This window comes from Bidens hawaiensis, unplaced genomic scaffold (genome assembly GCF_021521415.1).
Source record: "Bidens hawaiensis isolate Kalapana, Puna unplaced genomic scaffold, B.hawaiensis_p1.1 tig00021497_1, whole genome shotgun sequence".
NCBI lineage: Eukaryota > Viridiplantae > Streptophyta > Magnoliopsida > Asterales > Asteraceae > Bidens > Bidens hawaiensis.
This window is the reverse complement of record NW_027493334.1, coordinates 153,182-175,819: the sequence shown is the minus strand read 5'-3', so window position 1 is coordinate 175,819 and position 22,638 is coordinate 153,182. Positions and strand designations below refer to the sequence as shown.

General features: G+C 37.0%; 1 protein-coding gene across 1 annotated transcript; it reads left to right on the top strand.

The window, feature by feature from the left end:
* The first annotated feature begins 992 nt into the window (after positions 1–992).
* On the top strand, positions 993–21,532 carry LOC143563544 (uncharacterized). The gene is made up of 27 exons (XM_077051061.1): positions 993–1,118; positions 1,189–1,440; positions 2,458–2,517; positions 2,610–2,702; positions 2,923–3,151; positions 4,483–4,586; positions 4,722–4,784; positions 4,879–4,979; positions 5,547–5,641; positions 6,033–6,053; positions 6,136–6,231; positions 6,319–6,439; positions 7,953–8,090; positions 8,592–8,776; positions 12,492–12,727; positions 13,004–13,105; positions 16,637–16,813; positions 16,907–17,095; positions 17,725–17,966; positions 18,046–18,192; positions 18,503–18,719; positions 19,039–19,167; positions 19,241–19,384; positions 20,064–20,135; positions 20,217–20,396; positions 20,482–20,541; positions 21,264–21,532. The coding sequence occupies exons 1-27, from the start codon at positions 1,113–1,115 to the stop codon at positions 21,336–21,338; spliced, it is 3,534 nt and encodes a 1,177-aa protein (XP_076907176.1). The 5' UTR covers positions 993–1,112; the 3' UTR covers positions 21,339–21,532.
* Positions 21,533–22,638: the final 1,106 nt, after the last annotated feature.

The following is a 22,638-nucleotide window of genomic DNA, read 5'->3' as shown; positions in this document are numbered from 1 at the left end:
ATCAATTGTTTTGTGTCGTGTCTTTGTATAATGTGCGAGTTTTAAGCAAGTATTTCTACATCCTGTTGGTAATAGAGGTGAGCAAAATACCAGGTTTTGACCTTACACTTTGTACTTGACCCGAAACCCTCATAAAATAAAACGTCCTTTTTGATGCAAGAATTGATTTTCCTTGATACCTAACATAATGTATGAAAGAGTCTTTGAACAACCATATAGTCGCCTGAAAAGCCCTAACAAAGACTTCTGCAATATGTTCTATTTTTTTTCATAGAAATATATTTGTTCAGTAAGGGCTCGAGAAGATGTTGATCGTAATTGAGAATATTGATTATGGGGAAAAAGGAAGCCAAATTCATATTCACATACATAAGAAGTATATAAAAAGAAAAATACCATGTGATTCCTTTTTTAAAATAAGATGATTTTTTTGAATTTGAAGTAATAACACTATCCCAATTTTGACACTTATCGAAAAAGAATCTTAATAATAAACACAAAAAAGACTCGGTAAGGTATTAGTCCCTGTGGGACCCACACTCTGTTCAAACCCTTTCATATTCGAAAAAGCCTATCCGGTTCCACCTGTTTATATCAAAATCTGTTCAAACCCGAACCCGACCCGGTAGTACCCGTTACTCTGGCCTTGGGCTGTTCAAAAAGCTCGAGGCTCGAATCTCGGTCTCGTGGCTCGCTCGATAAAATCTCGAATATAACTAGCTAAAAAAACTTGATTTGAAACATTCTGAGTTGAGTTCGCTCATTTTTGTAATCAAGCTCGGCTCGACCTAGGCTCGGCTCGATCATGGCTCGGCTCGTTGGCTCGATTTAAATCTCGTTTAGCTTCAAAATCAAGCTAAAGCCTTAGCCTGGATGCCTTGTTTAATTTCAAGCCCGAGCTCGAAACCTCCTTGGCTCGACTCGTGAACAATCTTGCTCTGGCCCAACGATATTATTAGGCTCACATGAGTCTCATTTGGAGCCCATATCGTATAGCAAAACTCACCGGACGGAAGACAGCGAAACGAGATCGGATTCGATTCCGAGTCAATCGAATTAACCGAATTCTTCTCATTCATTCATTCATTCTGTTGAGTTGATACTCAATTCTCATGGCAGTAAGACCTTCAATCTCTACTATTACCTTGATGATCTATTAATTCAATTACTAATACTTGATCTGATCAGGACTCTTCCGGAACATCGCTGATGGATCTCAGCAGTTCCGATCCTACATCAGCGCCTCCGCCTTCTTCCACGTCATCTCAGCCTTCAACTGCCAAGCCGGCTCGAGCCGCCAGTCCGTTTAGTAAGCCGGTTACGACCACCGCCACTACTGACCGGAAGTCTAAGCGGTCCACGTTGATGCAGATCCAGAGTGATGCGGTTTCCGCTGCACGTGCCGCTGTTCGGATACCTCATAAGCATAGTAAGAAGAAGGTAAACTTCTGTATAACTGTATTTGTATTATATTATGTTGATTTGTTACTTTAAAGCAGGATATTATTGTTTAAATGTTTAGCTATTACAATGAATTGCTAGTGATGTGAGGCATTACAGCATGGAAATTGTTGCAATTAATCATTTGGAATTGTGATTTATTAAGCATAATTTTAGGTTAACTGAGCTGATTATAGTTTGTTCTTATATCTAGTGATGTGAGGCATCACAGTATGGAAATTGTTGCAATGTTTTTGAGAGATAATTAATAATTTGGAATTATGATTAGTTAAGCAGAATTTTAGGTTATCTGAGCTGATTTAGGTTGCTCTTGTTCATCCTATATCTTGTGATGTGAGGCATCACAGTATAGAAATTGTTGCAATGTTTATGAGACATAACTAGTAGTTTAGAAATAGGATTAACTAAGCAGAATTTTAGGTTGACTGTTTGGTAGCCTCTTAATGATTCCATTGAGAGGCTACCTATGAATCAATCACATTAAATGTGCTTGGTTCACCAGAATGACAACTCTGAATCGGTCAACAAACCTCTTACACATTAAGCTTTAAAATGATGCTGAATGAAAGTTTTACCCATTTTTCCCTTCACATGTGTTCATAAGCCTCAATCTGCCACTCACGCACCACCTCCTTCACCATCAAATTGGGGTACTTGATACTGATTCAGATTTCAGACTTACTGGCTCGGAGTCTCTTAACCACTCATACCTCTTACGGCACTTACTGGTGCAGAGGTTGCCAACCAGCCCCTGAGCTGATTATAGTTTGTTGTTGTTCATCATATATCTAGTGATGTGAGGCATCACAGTATGAAAATCGTTGCAATTTTATGAGAGATAAATAATAGTTTGGAGTTATTATTAATTAAGTAGAGTTTTAGGTTAACTGAGTTGATTCCAGTGTGCTCTTTCTATGTTAGAGTTAAGTATATGGTTAGATTTACAGTTTGAAGTTATTTTATTTTGGCTGATGCTTTTTAAGTTATTTTGTGTAGCCGGTTTCTTATGCACAACTTGCAAGGAGTATTCATGAATTAGCTGCTTCATCTGACCAAGTATGGGTTTCTTGCCTAAACTTGAATAACTGTTGAAAGTCTATATTACATTTGGTAGCCACTAAATAGTGGTTATTGCATGGCATTTGCAGAAAAAGTCACAGAGACAGTTGGTGCATCATGTGTTCCCGAAACTTGCTGTGTACAACTCTGTTGATCCATCTCTTGCACCTTCTCTTCTTATGGTATGAACTTGCTTGCATAAGCTTTACTTTTCTAAAATACAAACATTTGGAATTTGGATGATTGTTGATGAGTAACAAATGGTAAGGGTATTCATAATTACAATTAACGCTACGCCCTTTCTATGTTATAAAAAACTTTGGCTTGGGTTTGGTTGCTGATTAGTTAAAAGTGCAATTGCACTTATTATTTTTTTGTCTTCTTATATGTTTTATTTTGTAGCTTGGTCAGCAATGTGAAGATAGGACTATTCTACGGTATGTTTATTATTACTTAGCAAGAATATTGCCTGATACTGGAGCACAAGGTTTAACTCCAGGTGGCGGGATTCCCACACCAAACTGGGACTCTTTAGCTGAAGTTGATGCTGTTGGTGGGGTCACTCGAGCAGATGTTGTACCTCGAATACTAGATCGTCTTTCTACAGAGGCTGTAAATCCTGATCCTGAATGCAAGTGATTATCTATTTTAGTTTGCAATGTGGTGTTAGTTTTAAGTATTTTATATTTTATATCCTTCAGATTCCATTTATTGGTTATATTTTTGTGGCTTTTAAGTTTAGAAAGCAATCTTTGAGGTACCTGATTAGTTTGATTGTGATTCTAATATTTGGCTCTATGCACTAAGCACAACTAGGATCTGATCAAATTTCTGTGTCAAGGAAAATTATAGTTTTTTGATATTCACTAGCTGGACATAGGAGTTGCTAAGAGTCAGATGTATAAAAGAAGAAAACCCTAATGGTATGGAAAATACTTTAAGGAATTCATGATCATATTACAACGCAATGGCTAATTGCTGAAATCGGGATTTAGAAATAAGTTTCTTTGAAGTTATCAGGTTAATAAGCAAACTAAAATTGGTGGTCAATTTTTATGCTGGCATATTGCAATGGATTTATCATCTAATGATGGTGCTCTTGGTCCACATGGAGGTCTCTAATTTGTGGTGGCAGGCCGTCTAATCTTTTTTGCTTTTTGTAAACCGAAGGGAAGAAATTTCTATGCTATAATTATCCACTTTATAGCTTGTGTCAATCCTCATTTGGAAATGCATGCCACTATAATTGTGTAATTAATCATGCCGTTGAGTCATTCACATATGCTTGCTGCAAATTTCACCTTATGAACTATGAATAATATCCTGCTTAGTGTTCTTTTTTATTATTTTATGTAATTGATTGCTATTTTCTGATAAGACTAAAGTAACTTGTTCTTTAAGTTGCCATTGATTAACTCAGTTTCTAAGTAATACAAAAACTTAGTACCCTTGAATATGATTAGCATGACTGGCATTTCATTATTTATGAGATGTTGTTGATTATTAACTTGTTTAAATGTTTCTACATTCAATATCTTACCAATGATATAGTTGGTGTGGTTATTTTCTAAATTTAGGGATGGAGCGTGATATACATTTTTATAGAATTTTGTACCATCAATTGAAATAAGTTGCAGGTTTATTCAGGGACCTTTTTTGACTTCAGCTGCGAACCCTTTTTATCTTAAAACATAACAAATAAGAAATAAATCTTGAATTGACATAACTTATTGCTAGTCAACTCAAGTTTTATATCATGAAATTTTCTCATTGTACTAGTAACCATTAGCCAAAACTGTTAGGCTCTACGCTTTCTTCTGAAAGCCATTTTCTCTACTAATATGGTTAGCATAATAACAAGTAATTGCTTTCTTCAAGTGATGATCATACAATTCACTTTTCACTTATATATGTGCTTTTTTGTAATGATATTAATTTAATGGGTTTTTTTTTCTTTTGAAGTTCATGCACGAAGGCTTCAAGCACTGAAGGCTCTTACATATGCGTCTAATAGTCCTGAGATTTTGCAAAAACTGTACGAAATTGTATTTGGTATTCTTGATAAGGTTTGCCACATAAACACCTACACGTTATTCTTGATTTTTTTAGTTTAAATATTGCTCCTATTTGTTTTTTAGGGACTTGCAAAGTAGCAATAGATTGTGAATCATGTTTTGTTGCTTTTTTATGTTGTTGATTAGGTTGCTGATACACCTGATAAGCGTAAGAAAGGCATATTTGGGGCAAAGGGTGGTGATAAAGAGGTAATCTTGGATAATTGCAGTTTTTCTACTTTTTCAGCATTTGATGAGTTAATGCTCTTTATGTTATCCTTATTAATTTAATTTAAAATATCAGTCTATAATTCGAAGTAATCTCCAATACGGTGCCATAAGTGCATTGAGAAGACTTCCTTTGGATCCAGGAAATCCTATATTTCTCCATCGTGCTGTTCAGGGGTTAGTTCGTTTTTTCTACTCTATAATATTTGATGTCATCAGTAACTACTTGGCCTCTTTAACATTTATAATTAGCTTTATGCTTCAGTTATCGTTCTTTTGGCACTTATGATAAATGATTATTAGTTTAATCAATGTCATGCTTTATTTTGTTAATTTTTTATGCGGACCGTCTGAAGTCTGAATTGTGAAAACTAGTTTTACTGTCTCTTCTTTTAAATGGTAATGTTTGGTTCAAACCTTATTCCCACGAAAATAAGCCATCACACCAGAAACTGTAGGGTTCAGGCAATTTTCTGGAAACTTCAGGGATTGCTTTCTATTTCTAGTGGCCTTTATGTAAAATAATACATGGTTTTATTATGATTAATGTACAATATAGGTTGTCAAAACCACCTCAATACTTGCTATGCATTAACCTGAATAACAGTTCGAAGAGTCAAAACATTTTGAAAGTTATTGATTTGAGTTATGGGTATTAAAAGTTCCATTTGATGATTACTTGCATCTTTCTATTAATGCTAATAAAATGATTTTACTCTAAATTAATCTCATTATCAATTGCAGAGTTTCATTTTCTGATCCTGTGGCTGTTAGACATTCTTTGGAGATCATATCTGAGCTAGCTACAAAAGATCCTTATGCTGTTGCAATGGCTTTAGGTAATGTTAATATATCAAAAGGTTAAAACTTAAAACCATGAAGTTTTGACTATTTCAGTGACTTTCTTTCTTTTCTTTGAAGCATATATCTTTGATTTAATCAAATTAAACATGATGTATCGATAAACAAAACTTCTAAGTCTTCTAAGTGATCATGTTTTTACTGTGCATGCTTTATGTTTTTGTATGTGGCTGAAAAGCATGTTCATAATATTATTTGCTTATATTGATATCAGTAATAAGATGATCATGTTTACTAAAACATAACTTTCTCATATTTGAATTCTACTCGTTAAATAGATTTAGTTTCTATGAGAAGTCTGCAATAATGATTAAGCCTAATTGAACATTAATAAGTATTTAAATCTTCCTTTTCTTTATTGAATTGCAGGGAAGCTCGCCCAGCCTGGTGGTAAGTTGAATATTTTGCTCATCTGTCATTAGTATCATCATTAATAATTTCACCACTAATTTGTGGATCTTATATGAATTAGGAGCTTTGCAGGATGTTTTGCACTTACATGATGTGCTTGCTAGAGTTGCTTTGGCCAGATTGTGTCATTCAATATCTAGAGCTAAGCCACTGGATGGTAAGCGTTATCCTTTTATTGCTTACTCTTGAAAAGTAACTGTTTATCTAGATCTGAAATGTTTTTCTTTTATTAATTTTTTTATAGAAAGGCCAGACATTAAAAACCAGTTTACATCTTTGTTGTATCAACTCCTCCTTGATCCCAGTGACAGAGTTTGTTTTGAGGCTATTCTTTGTGTATTGGGGAAATCTGAAACCGCTAACAGGTACTTTTTTATATTGCCGTCATTTCGACCCATTTTTTTAAACTAGTGTTTAGTCACACGCTTCGCGGCGCGTGGTAACATTTGATCATGCCTATCCTTGTTTTTATAGTGTTTAACATCATACGAAATGCCAAACTACTAACAAATCAATTCAAATATAAATAGCCTGGGCGTTTATTGTTTATAATGGTTTTAGTGTCCATGCATCAATGTATTACTTCCTAATAACTCGAATTCGGCATAACTAGTAACTATAAATCTTAGTTGTGGTGAGCATAAAAATCATCTGAAACTAAAGTCAAACAAAATTCAGAAAAGTTTACTATGAAAACTCAAATTTAATTCCTTAAAAAAATTCAGAAAAGTTTACTATGAGCATAATACCACTTATTTTTTTTAAATGCCCTTAAATCAACACATCAGGGGCCAAACATTAATTTTTTTATATCAAAAAGGGCTAAAGTAGGATAACATAAAAATATACTGTAGTAATTCCCTGATGGTGTTCAAAGCAGGTGGAAAAGTCAAGTCTGTAACCCATATACACGCACGAAAAATGCTAAGAAAAACAAAGGAAATTACAGTTATGCCATGATACTGTAGCATTAGGTTTTCATTTATATATAGTATAATGGGTCGATTCAGTTTGCTTTTTGTTTTTAACGGGTGTAGCAAAAGGATACAAGTCAATCTAGGCTTGTAAACTAACCGAACGAACACAAACGGGGCATATTCGTGTTTGTTTGTTACCTTTAACTGAACAAGCGATCGAACACGGACAATTAACATAACAGGGTTTTCTTGTACATGTTCGTTCCATAAGAAATTGGACGTGTTCGTGGTCGTTTATGTTTGTTCGTTAATATTATAAACAAACGGTTCACGAACGCGAACGAGCAAACATAACTGAAGATAGGTGAATGAACATAAACTAGACTGAATTGTAATAGGCCTAAGAAATTCAAATGCATATATAAACGAATGTAAAGAAACAAACTTTACAAGCCTAAACAAACGAACGTTAATAAACGAATTGGTATAAACATTAGATGAACAAACGTAAATGAACGCTCACAAACTTAATTGGATGAGCGGACATGTGTTGATGTTCATTCGTTTAACTAAACGAATAACAACTTATGTTCTTGTTCGTTCATTGAATAAACGAACATAAATGAACTTTGTGCCGTATGGTTTACGAATGGTTCACTGAGCATTTGGTTCATGTACGGCTAAAGTTAATTGGGTAAATTATCTCTCAACATGTATTTATTTGCATTTAATCTTGCATGCTGTTTTTCAGAAAAGTTAGATTACTATTGAACTACTGTAATTTCATAAACAATTCTAACACACAAATTACTCATAGTAGAAATAAAGTTATTAGAAACATGTTTGGGGTAGATGTGACTTGTAGAAAATCTATCCATTTTGACTTGTAATTTGCAGTCTTTTCTTTTTTTTCTTATGGTTTATTAAGCCTTTTTGGTTTTCAATAATGTTTTGCCAACAGGACTGAAGAACGAGCTCTTGGCTGGTATAAACTAACGAGAGAAGTTCTTAAGGCTCCTGAAGCACCTTCTGTGAAGGACAAGGATAAATCTTCCAAGACGAGACGTCCACAGCTCCTTATTAAACTTGTCATGAGAAGGTTTGAGTGCTTATTTAATATAATTATACATATTTTTTGAGTTCCTAGAGGTGGGGCGGGTAATGGGACTGAATAGGTAATTTTGGTACGGGATTGGTTGACCTGAAACACTTTTATTTTTATGTGTGTTTGTGTGTATTTATATTTTATATTTATGTATGTATGTATTATTGGCTTGTTCTAAGCTAGTTTATTAGTCCAGTCTACAACTGAAATAGTTATTGTTTATCATAAAAATACTAGAATTTTATCTCTATACATATGTTAATTATTTAGTAGCAACATTCACTTTTTTTGGGGGGGGAAGTTATGCTATGTTTGGATTTTAGCCCATTCTCGTGTTTTCATATCTAGATGATATTGATTTTGGTTTGTGGGTCTTCTCTTTTTTTCATTAACTACATGTACTGCCAGAGTGTAATTCTTAAAATAACAAGAATGTCTTGTGTTTTTAATTATACGTGTAAAAAACTTCTACATTTTCCTGTTAAATTGTTGCAGATTAGAGAGTTCTTTTCGTAGTTTTTCCCGGCCGGTACTTCATGCAGCTGCCAGAGTTGTGCAGGAGATGGGTAAAAGTCGTGCTGCTGCTTTTTCTTTGGGGGTGCATGAAATTGATGAAGGAGGAGATGTTAATACTTTTGCCGATAATAATGGTCAGGAAGATGGAAAATCTCAACATGAAGGTAAATGGATATGATTCCGATCTTAAGTATTTATGATATGTGTACCATAGCTCTTATGTATTTGACTAGAGGTAGCAATTTGATCCTATTCATGTGAAAACAGGTCGATTCGTGTTGGATTGTTTTGATAACGAGTCAAATGGGTGAAGTAGTTTAAACTTGCTGTAAATGAAATAACTCAAATGGGTCGAAATTTTTCCTACTTACAACTAGTTTAAACTAGCTGTTAAAGAAATAAGTCAAATGGGTCCAACGGGTTGAATGTTACTTACAGCTAGTTAAACTAGCTGTAAAGTAAATAAGTCAAATGGGTCGAATATTAGTTACTGCTACTTTATACTAGCTGAAATGGAAATAAGTAAATGGGTCAAACCAATCGAATGTTACTTGAGAGTATTCAAATAGTCACAACCTCTCAAGTTGTTTATTTGAAAAACTTAGATAATTATTTTAGCAATATAGAATGGCCAATTTTGGTCATGCTGTGTATATTCCGGCTGTGCAAAATTTGCAACTGACTTGAGTTCCAATTTCCACATACATGCTGAGTGTTATCGGATAGTTTAGTGTTTCATCATCCATGTTAGGAAGCATTAGAATGTTAGGATTAAACGCACACACGAAACCGAACACGACACGAAAGCAATAAACGAACACGAGGATTTAACGTGGTTCGGTCTAAACTGACCTACGTCCACGGGTGGCAACTAGGTATATCTTTATTGAGTGACAAATATTACAAGTACATAATGTTGTTTATATAGAGACTGAACTAGGGTTAGTAAATTATTATGCAAGAAATCTAAACCGGGCCGGGCTTGGGCCCGACCGCCCACACCCGTCTCCTCTTTTGACTTCATATAATAAACCGGGCCAACAAGGCCTACGAACCCAACAATCTCCCACTCGGAGGCCTTGAGTACTCTCGTCTGCACTTCTGATTGTACTTCTGTAATCTGAACATTAAACTTCTTCTAGTTGCCACCGCCTTCTCATCAATTAACCTGAAGGCCCGTTGAAGCTCCCCGGAGCTCCAACACGTCAGTCATGGCTGAAACTGCCCCTGACCCGTTCTCTGTCCCTACCGGCTCCCACTGTAACGAACTACCGGATCCTGAGATAACCTGAGAACAAACACTCTCCATATTCAGCAAGTAATTCATTGGAGAGACTTTTACAGCTGGAATACTGGTTTTCTTAATCCACTGTCGACCTGGAACTGTAACTGAAACACGACCTGTGCTCCCACTGTCACGATGTCCCCCAACTGATTTAACCTTCCTAGCTCGTTCATCCTGAATCTTCACTTTGGCTCTGGGTTTGTTACTTGCAAAACGAACCTTCTTCTGCCCACGAGATTCTGTGAACCGGATTTTGTCTTTCACCAAAACTGGATCCACTCCTTTCGATGACATATCGACCATATACAACGAACCCATTTTCTTGCCACGAGCAACAACGAGATTTCCTTTGACTACTTTCCACTGCCCATTCCCGAACTTAACATCGTGCCCTTGGTCATCCAACTGCCCAACTGATATCAAACGTTTCTTCAAACTTGGAATAACCCTCACGTCTTTCAAAGTCCAAGAAGTACCGGCTGAAGTTATCAAATCAACGTCTCCCATACCCGTAACCTCTAAAATATCATCATTCGCTAGTCGAACCTTTTCAAAATCCCCAAATTTAAGATTCTTCATCGTTTCACTACAGTGAGTGGCATGAAACGATGCACCAGAATCCATCACCCAAGCATCAACGTTACTCTCAACACTACAAACCAAAGCCTCATCACTACTGACCCCGTCATCTGTGTCGTCTTCTGTAACGTTCACCTCTTTCTTACCATTCGGACACTGATTCTTGAAGTGTCCTTTCTCTTTACAACCCCAACATTCAATATCCTTATGAGTCTTAGACTGACTCCTCTTCCTGCTCCCACTGCCTCGCTGTTTTCCCCTACCTCTACCTTCTGTGACTAGCATATTGCCTGATGATTCACCTGAACTTCTGCGTCTTGAATCTTCTCCCAGAATCAGATCTCGAATCCCATCGAAAGTAATATTTGTAGATTAACTACAAACTGCAGTCACTGTCTGCGACCAACTGTCGGGCAAAGAGGATAATAACAAGAGGCCTTGAACTTCATCATCAAACTTAATGTCAACTGACACTAAGCGGGACAAGATCGAATTAAGATTATTGATATGAGTTGTAACTGACCCACCCTCTTTCATTCTTGTTGTCACTAGCTCTCGGATAAGATAGACTTTATTCGCTGCCGAAGGCTTCTCATACATGTTGGATAGCGCCTCCATCATAGCACGTGCTGTGGTTTCTTTCATGATGTTAAACGCCACATCTTCCGACAACGACAAAGTAATACAAGCCCTAGCTTTCTTGTCTAACTTCTTCCAATCTGTTTCTGACAGCTTTTCTGGTTTTTCATCCTCAAGCACTACATCCAAGTCTTTCTGACAAAGTAGTGCCTCAATCTGCATCTTCCACCAACCGAACTTCTGTCCGTCAAACTTCTGTATCGAAACCTTTCCGTCTTCTGCCATAACAATGACTAAAACGAAAAACTGGATAAAAAACAGAGACAGACACAGCAATGGCACGAGCCTGAACTTAACGGCTGTTCTACTGAACTCTGTTAAAAATCAACCTATTTAAACCGCAGCGGAAATACGAACTGTAAATCAGAAACCGAAACTTTAAACTGAAACGATAAACCTGACAAACGCGGTTGGCACTGGTTCTAAGTTTCTTTAAATTTCTTCTGACTTGAAACTGTTCTTCAACGAAAATAGGATCTTGATTCGCTGGTTCTCGCCAAATCGAAACTGGTTAAAGCCCACGAGATTTTCGGCCCACACAAAAAATATAATTTGATCTAGACTTAAATTGGCTACTAGGAAAAAAAGATCTGCCAATATCAAGGCCCAATATTCCTTTTTTATTTGACAAAACAAAAAGGTACGAATGCCCAAAGTCTAACAAATTTACTACTGCTCACGTGCTTCTTCTTCTGCTTCTATTTTTTGTGTTTTCAGCAAAACCTAGTTTGCTATCTCTGCCGTATCTACTTCAATGGCACTGCCTCTAGCGGCGGGTATGATAAATTGCTTTAAAAAAAAAATAACAGAACCTGAACAAATTCCAACCGTCACGCGGGTTGCGGCTGAGACAAATTAGTGCGGCGGCGGCGGTTGTCTGCCGGCGGAACCCTAAAACGAACTGTCTGCTGCCGTATATCGACCTACTGGTGCGGTGGCGACGGGAGGGTTCTGCGCGTTCTTCGTGTGATCCGAACCTAAGCTCTAGATACCACTTGTTAGGATTAAACGCACACACGAAACCGAACACACACACGAAAGCAGTAAACGAACACGAGGATTTAACGTGGTTCGGTCTAAACTGACCTACGTCCACGGGTGGCAACTAGGTATATCTTTATTGAGTGACAAATATTACAAGTACATAATGTTGTTTATATAGAGACTGAACTAGGGTTAGTAAATTATTATGCAAGAAATCTAAACCGGGCCGGGCTTGGGCCCGACCGCCCACACCCGTCTCCTCTTTTGACTTCATATAATAAACCGGGCCAACAAGGCCTACGAACCCAACATAGAATACATATGTTACTGCACTTCTTTTTTCCTTCTTTTGCACTCCCTTTAGGTTATTCATTGTGTGTAAGATGGAGCAGGTAACAAGGATACAGTTGCGAGTCTATTGGCCTCGTTAATGGAGGTGGTTCGTACAACTGTGGCATGCGAATGTGTTTATGTTCGTGCAATGGTGATTAAAGCACTTATATGGATGCAAAGCCCACAAGAAACGTTTGCTGAATTAGAATCAATGATTGCATCAGAGCTCTCTGATCCTGCTTGGTCCGCAGCTTTATTAAATGATATTTTGCTCACTTTGCATGCTCGTTTCAAGGTAATTGATTATTATACCCAATAACTCTTTTATTTCTGTATTAATGTTTTAGAGATGCGTTTTGGAATTCCATGTTTTGATGTGATGAGTGCTGACCTTTATTTTACTTAAGCTGCTTTCCATATATCTTAAATTTTCTGGTTGGACATGCTTAATTGTTTTTTTTTAATGTACTGCCACCTGAACCTGTTGTACAAGCTGCTATCTTATTTCCTGTTTTGTTTAATTAATTAATGTACTTATTGTTCCTTTTTGTTGTTCTATACTTTGTTATAGGCTACTCCAGATATGGCAGTTACACTACTTGAAATTGCAAGAGTATTTGCTACTAAAGTCCCAGGAAAAATTGATGCTGATGTACTGCAACTACTATGGAAGGTAGGTTTTTCTTTATTACTTCCAAATACAGTGTGTTACTTCTTCTGTATTAGTATGACACTAACAATTGAGAGAGTGTTCAATGTATTTATATAAAAGATAATGTTGATACGGAAAACTTAACAAAGATGTATGTAAAATGTGCTTTTTCTAAAATAAAATGTTTATACCTTGTTGCCTGAAAAGTACTCAGGGCTCCCATGTCCTTTGTTTGAAATAAATTAGAATCCCCTTCGTATAATAATTTAATTCTCGTATGTTTACATGAAGGAACTTTTGAATCCACACTATATATGTTTTTAGATTTGTGAAATTATCAGGATTATTATTTTTATATAGTTACTTTTTAAATTGCTAGTTTCATTATTCCATTGATACAGTTACTCGAACAATGGAAATATTCTTTTCTTGTTGAAAAAAAACTATTTTAAAAACAAGATGGAAAAGATGACTAATTCATGCTTAGTATTTTGGGAGGTTTAATCCAACAATTAGTTGCTAATGAAGCAATGGCGGAAATCCAATATGGCTTCTTGAGTGGTCGTATCCGGAACTTTTGTAACACTGAGTGGAATCTGAACTTTTATGTTAACTGTTCTTCTCATTCTTTCTTATACTTGATGTTAGGATTAAACGCACACACGAAACCGAACACACACACGAAAGCAGTAAACGAACACGAGGATTTAACGTGGTTCGATCTAAACTGACCTACGTCCACGGGTGGCAACTAGGTATATCTTTATTGAGTGACCAATATTACAAGTACATAATGTTGTTTATATAGAGACTGAACTAGGGTTAGTAAATTATTATGCAAGAAATCTAAACCGGGCCGGGCTTGGGCCCGACCGCCCACACCCGTCTCCTCTTTTGACTTCATATAATAAACCGGGCCAACAAGGCCTACGAACCCAACAATCTCCCACTCGGAGGCCTTGAGTACTCTTGTCTGCACTCCTGATTGTACTTCTGTAATCTGAACATTAAACTTCTTCTAGTTGCCACCGCCTTCTCATCAATTAACCTGAAGGCCCGTTGAAGCTCCCCGGAGCTCCAACACGTCAGTCATGGCTGAAACTGCCCCTGACCCGTTCTCTGTCCCTACCGGCTCCCACTGTAACGAACTACCGGATCCTGAGATAACCTGAGAACAAACACTCTCCATATTCAGCAAGTAATTCATTGGAGAGACTTTTACAGCTGGAATACTGGTTTTCTTAATCCACTGTCGACCTGGAACTGTAACTGAAACACGACCTGTGCTCCCACTGTCACGATGTCCCCCAACTGATTTAACCTTCCTAGCTCGTTCATCCTGAATCTTCACTTTGGCTCTGGGTTTTTTACTTGCAAAACGAACCTTCTTCTGCCCACGAGATTCTGTGAACCGGATTTTGTCTTTCACCAAAACTGGATCCACTCCTTTCGATGACATATCGACCATATACAACGAACCCATTTTTTTTGCCACGAGCAACCACGAGATTCCCTTTGACTACAGTGAGTGGCATGAAACGATGCACCAGAATCCATCACCCAAGCATCAACGCTACTCTCAACACTACAAACCAAAGCCTCATCACTACTGACCCCGTCATCTGTGTCGTCTTCTGTAACGTTCACCTCTTTCTTACCATTCGGACACTGATTCCTGAAGTGTCCTTTCTCTTTACAACCCCAACATTCAATATCCTTACGAGTCTTAGACTGACTCCTCTTCCTGCTCCCACTGCCTCGCTGTTTTCCCCTACCTCTACCTTCTGTGACTAGCATATTGCCTGATGATTCACCTGAACTTCTGCGTCTTGAATCTTCTCCCAGAATCAGATCTCGAATCCCATCGAAAGTAATATTTGTAGACGAACTACAAACTGCAGTCACTGTTTGCGACCAACTGTCGGGCAAAGAGGATAATAACAAGAGGCCTTGAACTTCATCATCAAACTTAATGTCAACTGACACTAAGCGGGACAAGATCGAATTAAGATTATTGATATGAGTTGTAACTGACCCACCCTCTTTCATTCGAGTTGTCACTAGCTCTCTGATAAGATAGACCTTATTCGCTGCCGAAGGCTTCTCATACATGTTGGATAGTGCGTCCATCATACCACGGGCTGTGGTTTCTTTCATGACGTTAAACGCCACATACGACAATGTAATACAAGCCCTAGCTTTCTTGTCTAACTTCTTCCAATCTGCTTCTGACAACTTTTCTGGTTTTTCATCCTCGAACACTACATCCAAGTCTTTCTGACAAAGTAGTGCCTCAATCTGCATCTTCCACCAACCGAACTTCTGTCCGTCAAACTTCTGTATCGAAAACTTTCCGTCTTCTGCCATAACAATGACTAAAACGAAAAACTGAATAAAAAACAGAGACAGACACAGCAACACGAGCCTGAACTTAACGATTGTTCTACTGAACTCTGTTAAAAAATCAACCTATTTATACGTGCAGCGGAATAACGAACTGTAAATCAGAAACCGAAACTTTAAACTGAAACGATAAACCTGACAAACGCGGTTGGCACTGGTTCTCCGTTTCTTTAAACGACTTCAACTGTTCTTCAACAAAAATAGGATCTTGATTGGCTCGTTCTTGACTCGTTGAAACTGTTAAAAAATATCTTGTCCTTGTGCCTCGGCTAAACTGCCCGATAAAACTTTCGAACCTAAATAGAGAAAACTTGGCCCACACAAAAATTGATCTTTTAAAACAAAAAAGAATCAAGAATTTTGGTCAAATCTGGCTATTGGTCAAAAAAGGTATGCTGCAACTTGAACAAATATAATTAACCATGGTCACGTCTCTCTCTACCAAGCACACGCTCTTAGTGAGAAAATATCGATTAAGCTTCTGCCTCAAAATCAATATCTTACAAAAAACTCCGGCGTCTGACCCACAACTAAACAACGGTACACGGTGGTTAAATGCTTTCGAAAATAAAACCGAACCTGAACAACTCCGGCGACTGGGTATGGCGGAACCCTACCGGAGATCACCCCTTTCTTCCCTGCGGCTGAGTCGGTAAGACTCTAGCGGTGTTGCGACAGCAACAACAAGGTTTTCTCGCGGCGAAAAAACGATGACGGCGGAACCCTAGCGCAGTAGGGTGGCGGCGGCGGAAGGTTGGTTCCCGTGTTCTTCGTGTGATCCGAACCTAAGCTCTAGATACCACTTTTTAGGATTAAACGCACACACGAAACCGAACACACACACGAAAGCAGTAAACGAACACGAGGATTTAACGTGGTTCGGTCTAAACTGACCTACGTCCACGGGTGGCAACTAGGTATATCTTTATTGAGTGACCAATATTACAAGTACATAATGTTGTTTATATAGAGACTGAACTAGGGTTAGTAAATTATTATGCAAGAAATCTAAACCGGGCCGGGCTTGGGCCCGACCGCCCACACCCGTCTCCTCTTTTGACTTCATATAATAAACCGGGCCAACAAGGCCTACGAACCCAACACTTGATGCATATATATATATATATATATATATGTTTTCTTTTTCAGACATGTTTGGTTGGAGCTGGTCCAGATGGGAAACATACAGCACTTGAGGCCGTTACGATAGTTCTTGATCTACCACCTCCACAACCTGGTTCAATGTCCGGTCTTACATCAATCGATAGGGTATTCGCATCTGATCCAAAGTCGGCTTTAGCTTTACAGAGACTAGTCCAAGCAGCGGTACAATACTAACCATCATCATCATATCCTTTCAAACACATATTTATTACTGAGTATGTATTGTAATGTCTTTTTCTAACATACTTATTATAGGTATGGTTCCTTGGTGAAAATGCAAATTATGCTGCATCTGAGTATGCATGGGAATCAGCAACCCCTCCTGGTACAGCACTCATGATGTTAGATGCAGATAAAATGGTTGCAGCTGCTAGTTCTCGCAACCCTACTCTAGCTAATGCTCTCACTCGACTACAGAGATGTGCTTTCATTGGCAGTTGGGAGGTATATATGAGTATGATATGTAATTATGTATATATATATTAGTATAATATGCATGTCTCATTCATGTACCTACAATGTATATTACTATTTCATATACTAGTATTAAACCTGCGCACGTCGTGGCACCCTAAACTGAGGTTGTCGAAACCAAGACGTTTACTTAAACCCACGCTTAAAAAAGTTATGGAAAAGTAGAGGTGACCTGTTGTAAGTTTTTGAGGGGCCATAATATAACATTCAAAACTAGGTGACAGCTGTAACGACTTGCACATAAGTGTTTAGCTGTCTTGTACATTATCATGCACAACTCTGTTTTGAATGAAAATTTACATCGAAAAGTAGATATGTTAAACATGTCACAACGGTATATTTAGAACTTTAGAACACATCATATATTGATAATTACAAACGAAAAACAAAAAATAAATAGAGAATATATCGAGTGGGACACATGCCAACTTGTGGTTGGCTAGAAAGAACCAAATCTTTGTGGATAAATGAAATTGGAGTTAGGTGGAAAAGGGGCTAAAAACTTTTCCCTCCAAAAAGACAATCAAATAGAATGCCACATCAGATAGAAGCACTCGTGGCTTTTAAAGTTATTCTTGTAATCAATGTTTTCATTTCAGGTTCGTATAATTGCTGCACAAGCTCTTACTACCATGGCAATCAGATCGGGTGAGCCTTACAGAATACAGATCTATGAGTTTTTACATGCTCTAGCACAAGGTGGTGTGCAGTCCCAGTTTTCAGATATGCATATTAGCAATGGTGAAGATCAAGGAGCTAGTGGTACTGGGCTTGGATCTTTGCTCAGTCCGATGCTTAAGGTCCTTGATGACATGTACAGTGCACAAGATGATCTCATAAAGTGCGCACGCGTGATTATTTTTCCTCAAATTTGTTTCTTTTAATCATGTAATTAATACTTTCTGTACTTGTGGTGGCAGGGACATGCGTAATCATGATAATGCCCAAAAAGAGTGGACCGATGATGAACTGAAGAAGCTCTATGAGACACATGAGAGGCTTCTCGATCTTGTTTCACTATTCTGTTATGTTCCAAGATCAAAATATCTACCTCTTGGGCCCACAAGGTAACTGTCTTATGCTGTTGACCTTCATTGACCTAAGCTTGTTAGGCTTAGAATTGTAAGAAGGAAACTAGAGAGAAGTTAATCCAAATCCAAATTTCAAGCTAATCCCTGTTTTATTAGCTCAATCTGTATATAACGGACATCACCATTTACAATTATACAGATATTACAATTCAGCTCCTTTACTTTACTATTTGACACTATTGACTAACTTACTACAGTTGTAACAATGTTGTTGAGTGTTGACCTTCATTTGGTCTTTTGATCAGTTGTTTGTTTCACTTGTTGTGTTGTTTTCAATGTACAACAGTGCAAAGCTTATTGAGATCTATCGGAACCGGCATAATATAACTGCATCAAGTGGCATGAGAGATGTTGCTGTTGCTACAGGGATATCTGAACTCATATACGAGGCTACTAAACCAGCACCTGCGGAGCCTGACAATCTTGATGATGATCTAGTAAATGCTTGGGCAACAGGTCTTGCCGACGATGGTTTGTGGAACAATGCTCCTGCAATGAATAGGGTGGGCTGTTATCTAGTTTGTTACTCACTAATAAGCTTTCTTGCCTTGATCAAATTATCTCTTTTGTATTGATCAATGAAACTAAACATTTGGCCCGTTTATTAGTATATCGTTAGCTTAAACCATGTTATTAAAATATAAGTGCATTACGCCTCACCTACACACTTTTTAAAACCAAGAACATAACCCAAATGGACCCGTTCATAGGTAAACGGGTTGTAGTTACCTTTTATGCAATGAACCAATGACATGACTTGAATTTAACTAAGTCTGGTTTATTGAAGATCTTAAATTATAAACATGGTCTTTGTTTTTGTAGGTTAACGAGTTTCTCGCTGGTGCTGGTACTGACGCACCTGATGTTGATGATGAGAACATTATATCTAGACCTTCTATGAGTTATGATGACATGTGGGCTAAAACTCTCTTAGAAACTGCGGAAGCTGATGTAAGTAGTGTGCCTTTAGATCTGGATTTGTCATTATGCATGATGATGTAAAATGTATATTTGCTTCTTGCAGGATGATGATGGTAGGTCTTCTGGATCTTCTTCTCCAGATTCAGTAGGGTCAGTAGAGACATCGATTTCGTCCCACTTTGGAGGAATGAATTATCCTTCATTATTCAGTTCAAAACCATCAACTTACAGGTCTTCACAACCTGCGGTATGTAACTTGTAATAACTTGTAAATCATGAAAATTTATATTTCTTTTAATGATTGAAGTTGGTTAGATGATGTAAGTGGTGCTGATGCTCCTAAATCCTAATTCTATAATCCATGTAATTGCAAATCATTTTATCATCTATCAAGATGCCTGGTTTAATTATATTCTAACTAAATGTGTGAATACTAAATGTTTGTTTCACCCAAACAGACCATGAAAATGGTTTTATGGTCGGTTTTCAATGTTTTTTTAATGGGTCGTTATAAAGTATTCAAAATGGGAGCGGACCGGACCATTTAGTTTTAGTTGCTTAATATGTGTTTTTAACACCTAAAATCTTCTAAAATTTATGTATTTATTATAGTTTGATGATTCCTGAAATAATCTAATCTTCTAACCGAATTTGACTTCTTTTTTAAGTTCAATACCTTTGGACAAAACGTGTTAAAAGGTCAACCCAACCTGTTTTGACCTGTATCAATTATCACTTGTTTTGGCAAACCACCTTACCTGTCTGGCCTGACCGGTTGCACCTATACTGTATGCTTATAGAACCTCTTCTGAGCAAACAAGTGTTGATTTTTGTTTTTTATTTGGAAAGAATCTTAATAAACGAGTTAGGACCCATTACCAGTTTTACAATTAAATGTGTTGATCGGTTTTTCTTCACAATTTCAGGAGAAGTCAGGTACGAGCAGAAACAAAAAGCCATCTGGTGGTTCCTCTTCTTATGAGGGTTACGGCTCTGCGGTTAGTGTCATTAACCACTTAACTCGAACCTTAAAAGTTAGCTGGTCAAACTATATGACTATCTATTTTCTATATATACAGATCACAGAAGAGCCACCTCCATACTCATCACCCGTTCACCAAAGATACGAGTCATTTGAGAATCCTTTGGCTGGACAGGGGTCAAGCAGCTTTGACTCTCATGAAGAAGAACGGCCTTCTTCAGGGAATGTACAAACTGGATCAGCACTCTATGATTTTACTGCTGGTGGTGATGATGAGGTACTTTGACTCTAAGTCAACACCCTTTTTTTATCTAAACTACACCTTTTTTGACGTGTAACTTATAAGAATTTCTATGTTACAGTTGAACTTAACTGCTGGAGAAGAGGTTGAAATCGAGTACGAAGTTGATGGCTGGTTCTACGTAAGACTCACGAGCCTATTGTTTATATATTTTGTCTAATATAGTAAATATATATTTGTTTAATAATTATTATTTATAAATTTATGATAAAAACAGCTAATAATATATTTACGTTATATATACAAATTTCATAAAAATATTATAAAAAATAATTATAAATATAGATATAAGTAATTAATATATCCTTACGAGCCTTTTATTATATAGTTTTTATTTAATATCGTGATTATGTATTTATATATAGTTATAGTTATATATAAAGTTATGATAAATACAACTAAACAATATATTTATGTTATATATAAAAGTTATAATTAAAAAATATATATCAAATATAATTAATATATATAAATTATATAATATACAATAAACAAGCGAAGCTCAACCAGCTCGAGCTCTACAAATATGATTACATGGTTTTGTAATATTATTTACTTTTCAATAAGCCCGTTTAAAAAAAACTAAAAGTGTTTTAATGGGTTGAGCCGAGCCACGCCGATCTCGAGCCACGCCGATCTCGAGCCACGCCGATCTCGAGCTTGAGCCCGAACACATGGGCGTGAATCGAGCGTAGCTCAAGCTGGAGCTTCAGAAAAGCCTAACAAACTTAGCTCGAGTAGTGTACTCTTTGGCTCGGCTCGTTTGCATTCCTAGTTTTGTTCATCAAAGTTTGTTTTTATGGGTATTTGATATTTTGTTTTGATTTTTTAAATCTATGACAGGTGAAGAAAAAGAGGCCGGGTAGGGATGGTAAACTGGCTGGTTTGGTCCCGGTTTTGTATGTTAGTCAATCATGAGGTGTTTTTTTGGTAATAAGTATATGATACTGAGTATGGTTTTTGGTGTGATATAATAGGCATTCATGATGTTGTGCAATATGTGTAGAAGTGATGAGCTGTGTGATTGATTGTTTTCTGATGTACATCTAAGTAGACGCTTAGAATCTTGTATGGAACTCGAATCATTATTGGTTGTTATTGTTATGAGATCGTTATCATGTTTTGTTAAATGATCTGTCCTTGGCAAACCGTCTTTGTTTCCTGTTCTTGAAAGTGAGTTGAGACTGATGCTAACACATAATCATGAGAAAATGTTGAACGCCTCGGCTTAAACCGGAACGAAGCTTGTCTAGTTGTCTGTAATTGGAACGTATTAAACATCCCCATCGTCAATATTCCATTTCAATCACTAAAAACTACAATGTTCACATACATTTTAAGTATATATGATTTTTTTTTAATTACTATGCAGTAATTATAGAAGGTTAACATTTGGAGCCGCCTGCTAACTTCTAAGGTAGCTAAAATAGCTAGCTAATTAAGCTGATGATAGGATATACAACCATTGGTATACGATGAAGTCGCATGCTAAAATATACATGACGACGAGCCAATGAAATTGGCCAGCCGAGGAAATTGAAAACATACGAGCTACGCTGATGGTCCACATGTCCGGCTACACTAGCCAACAGATCCATGTTGAGTTGTCAACTAATATTGATGTGGCTTTGAAATTATTTCGATGCATTCTAGAATACGATATCTGTTTTGAGGTTGTAAAATGCAGTGAAATGTTAAGGTGCATTCCTTATAAGTAGAACATAAAGTTTATTCTAACTTTGTATAGTTTTCTCTGTGGTTCCTTTTTACTACTTTTATTCGAAGTACACAAAATCCTTTTGTAATTTCAACCAATGATCGATAAGCTTAACACTCTTCCTTAAGCTGGAGCATATATATCAAATGCTCCAAGCTTGTCACGTAAAAATCTTCAACGGACATCCAAGAGATTTCGTGAAATTGTCCATTAGACTTAACATAATCAATAAAGCTTATCTTTTCGACTCCGAAGATGGATCTGACAGTCAATCTCAATTTTATTGTGTTTATTCTCTCATGGAATAATCATAGGTTAGAGGTAATATATATATGTAAGACAACTTCATTGTCACAAATATTGAGCTCCACACATGAAAGTTCACATATGAGATGTCTTGTACCTGTAGATAGTTATGTCTCCATCTAACATGCATATGATGATTTCCCTTGCAATCTAAATAAACTTGTTTTCTCAAGGATATCTAATCTATGCATACTT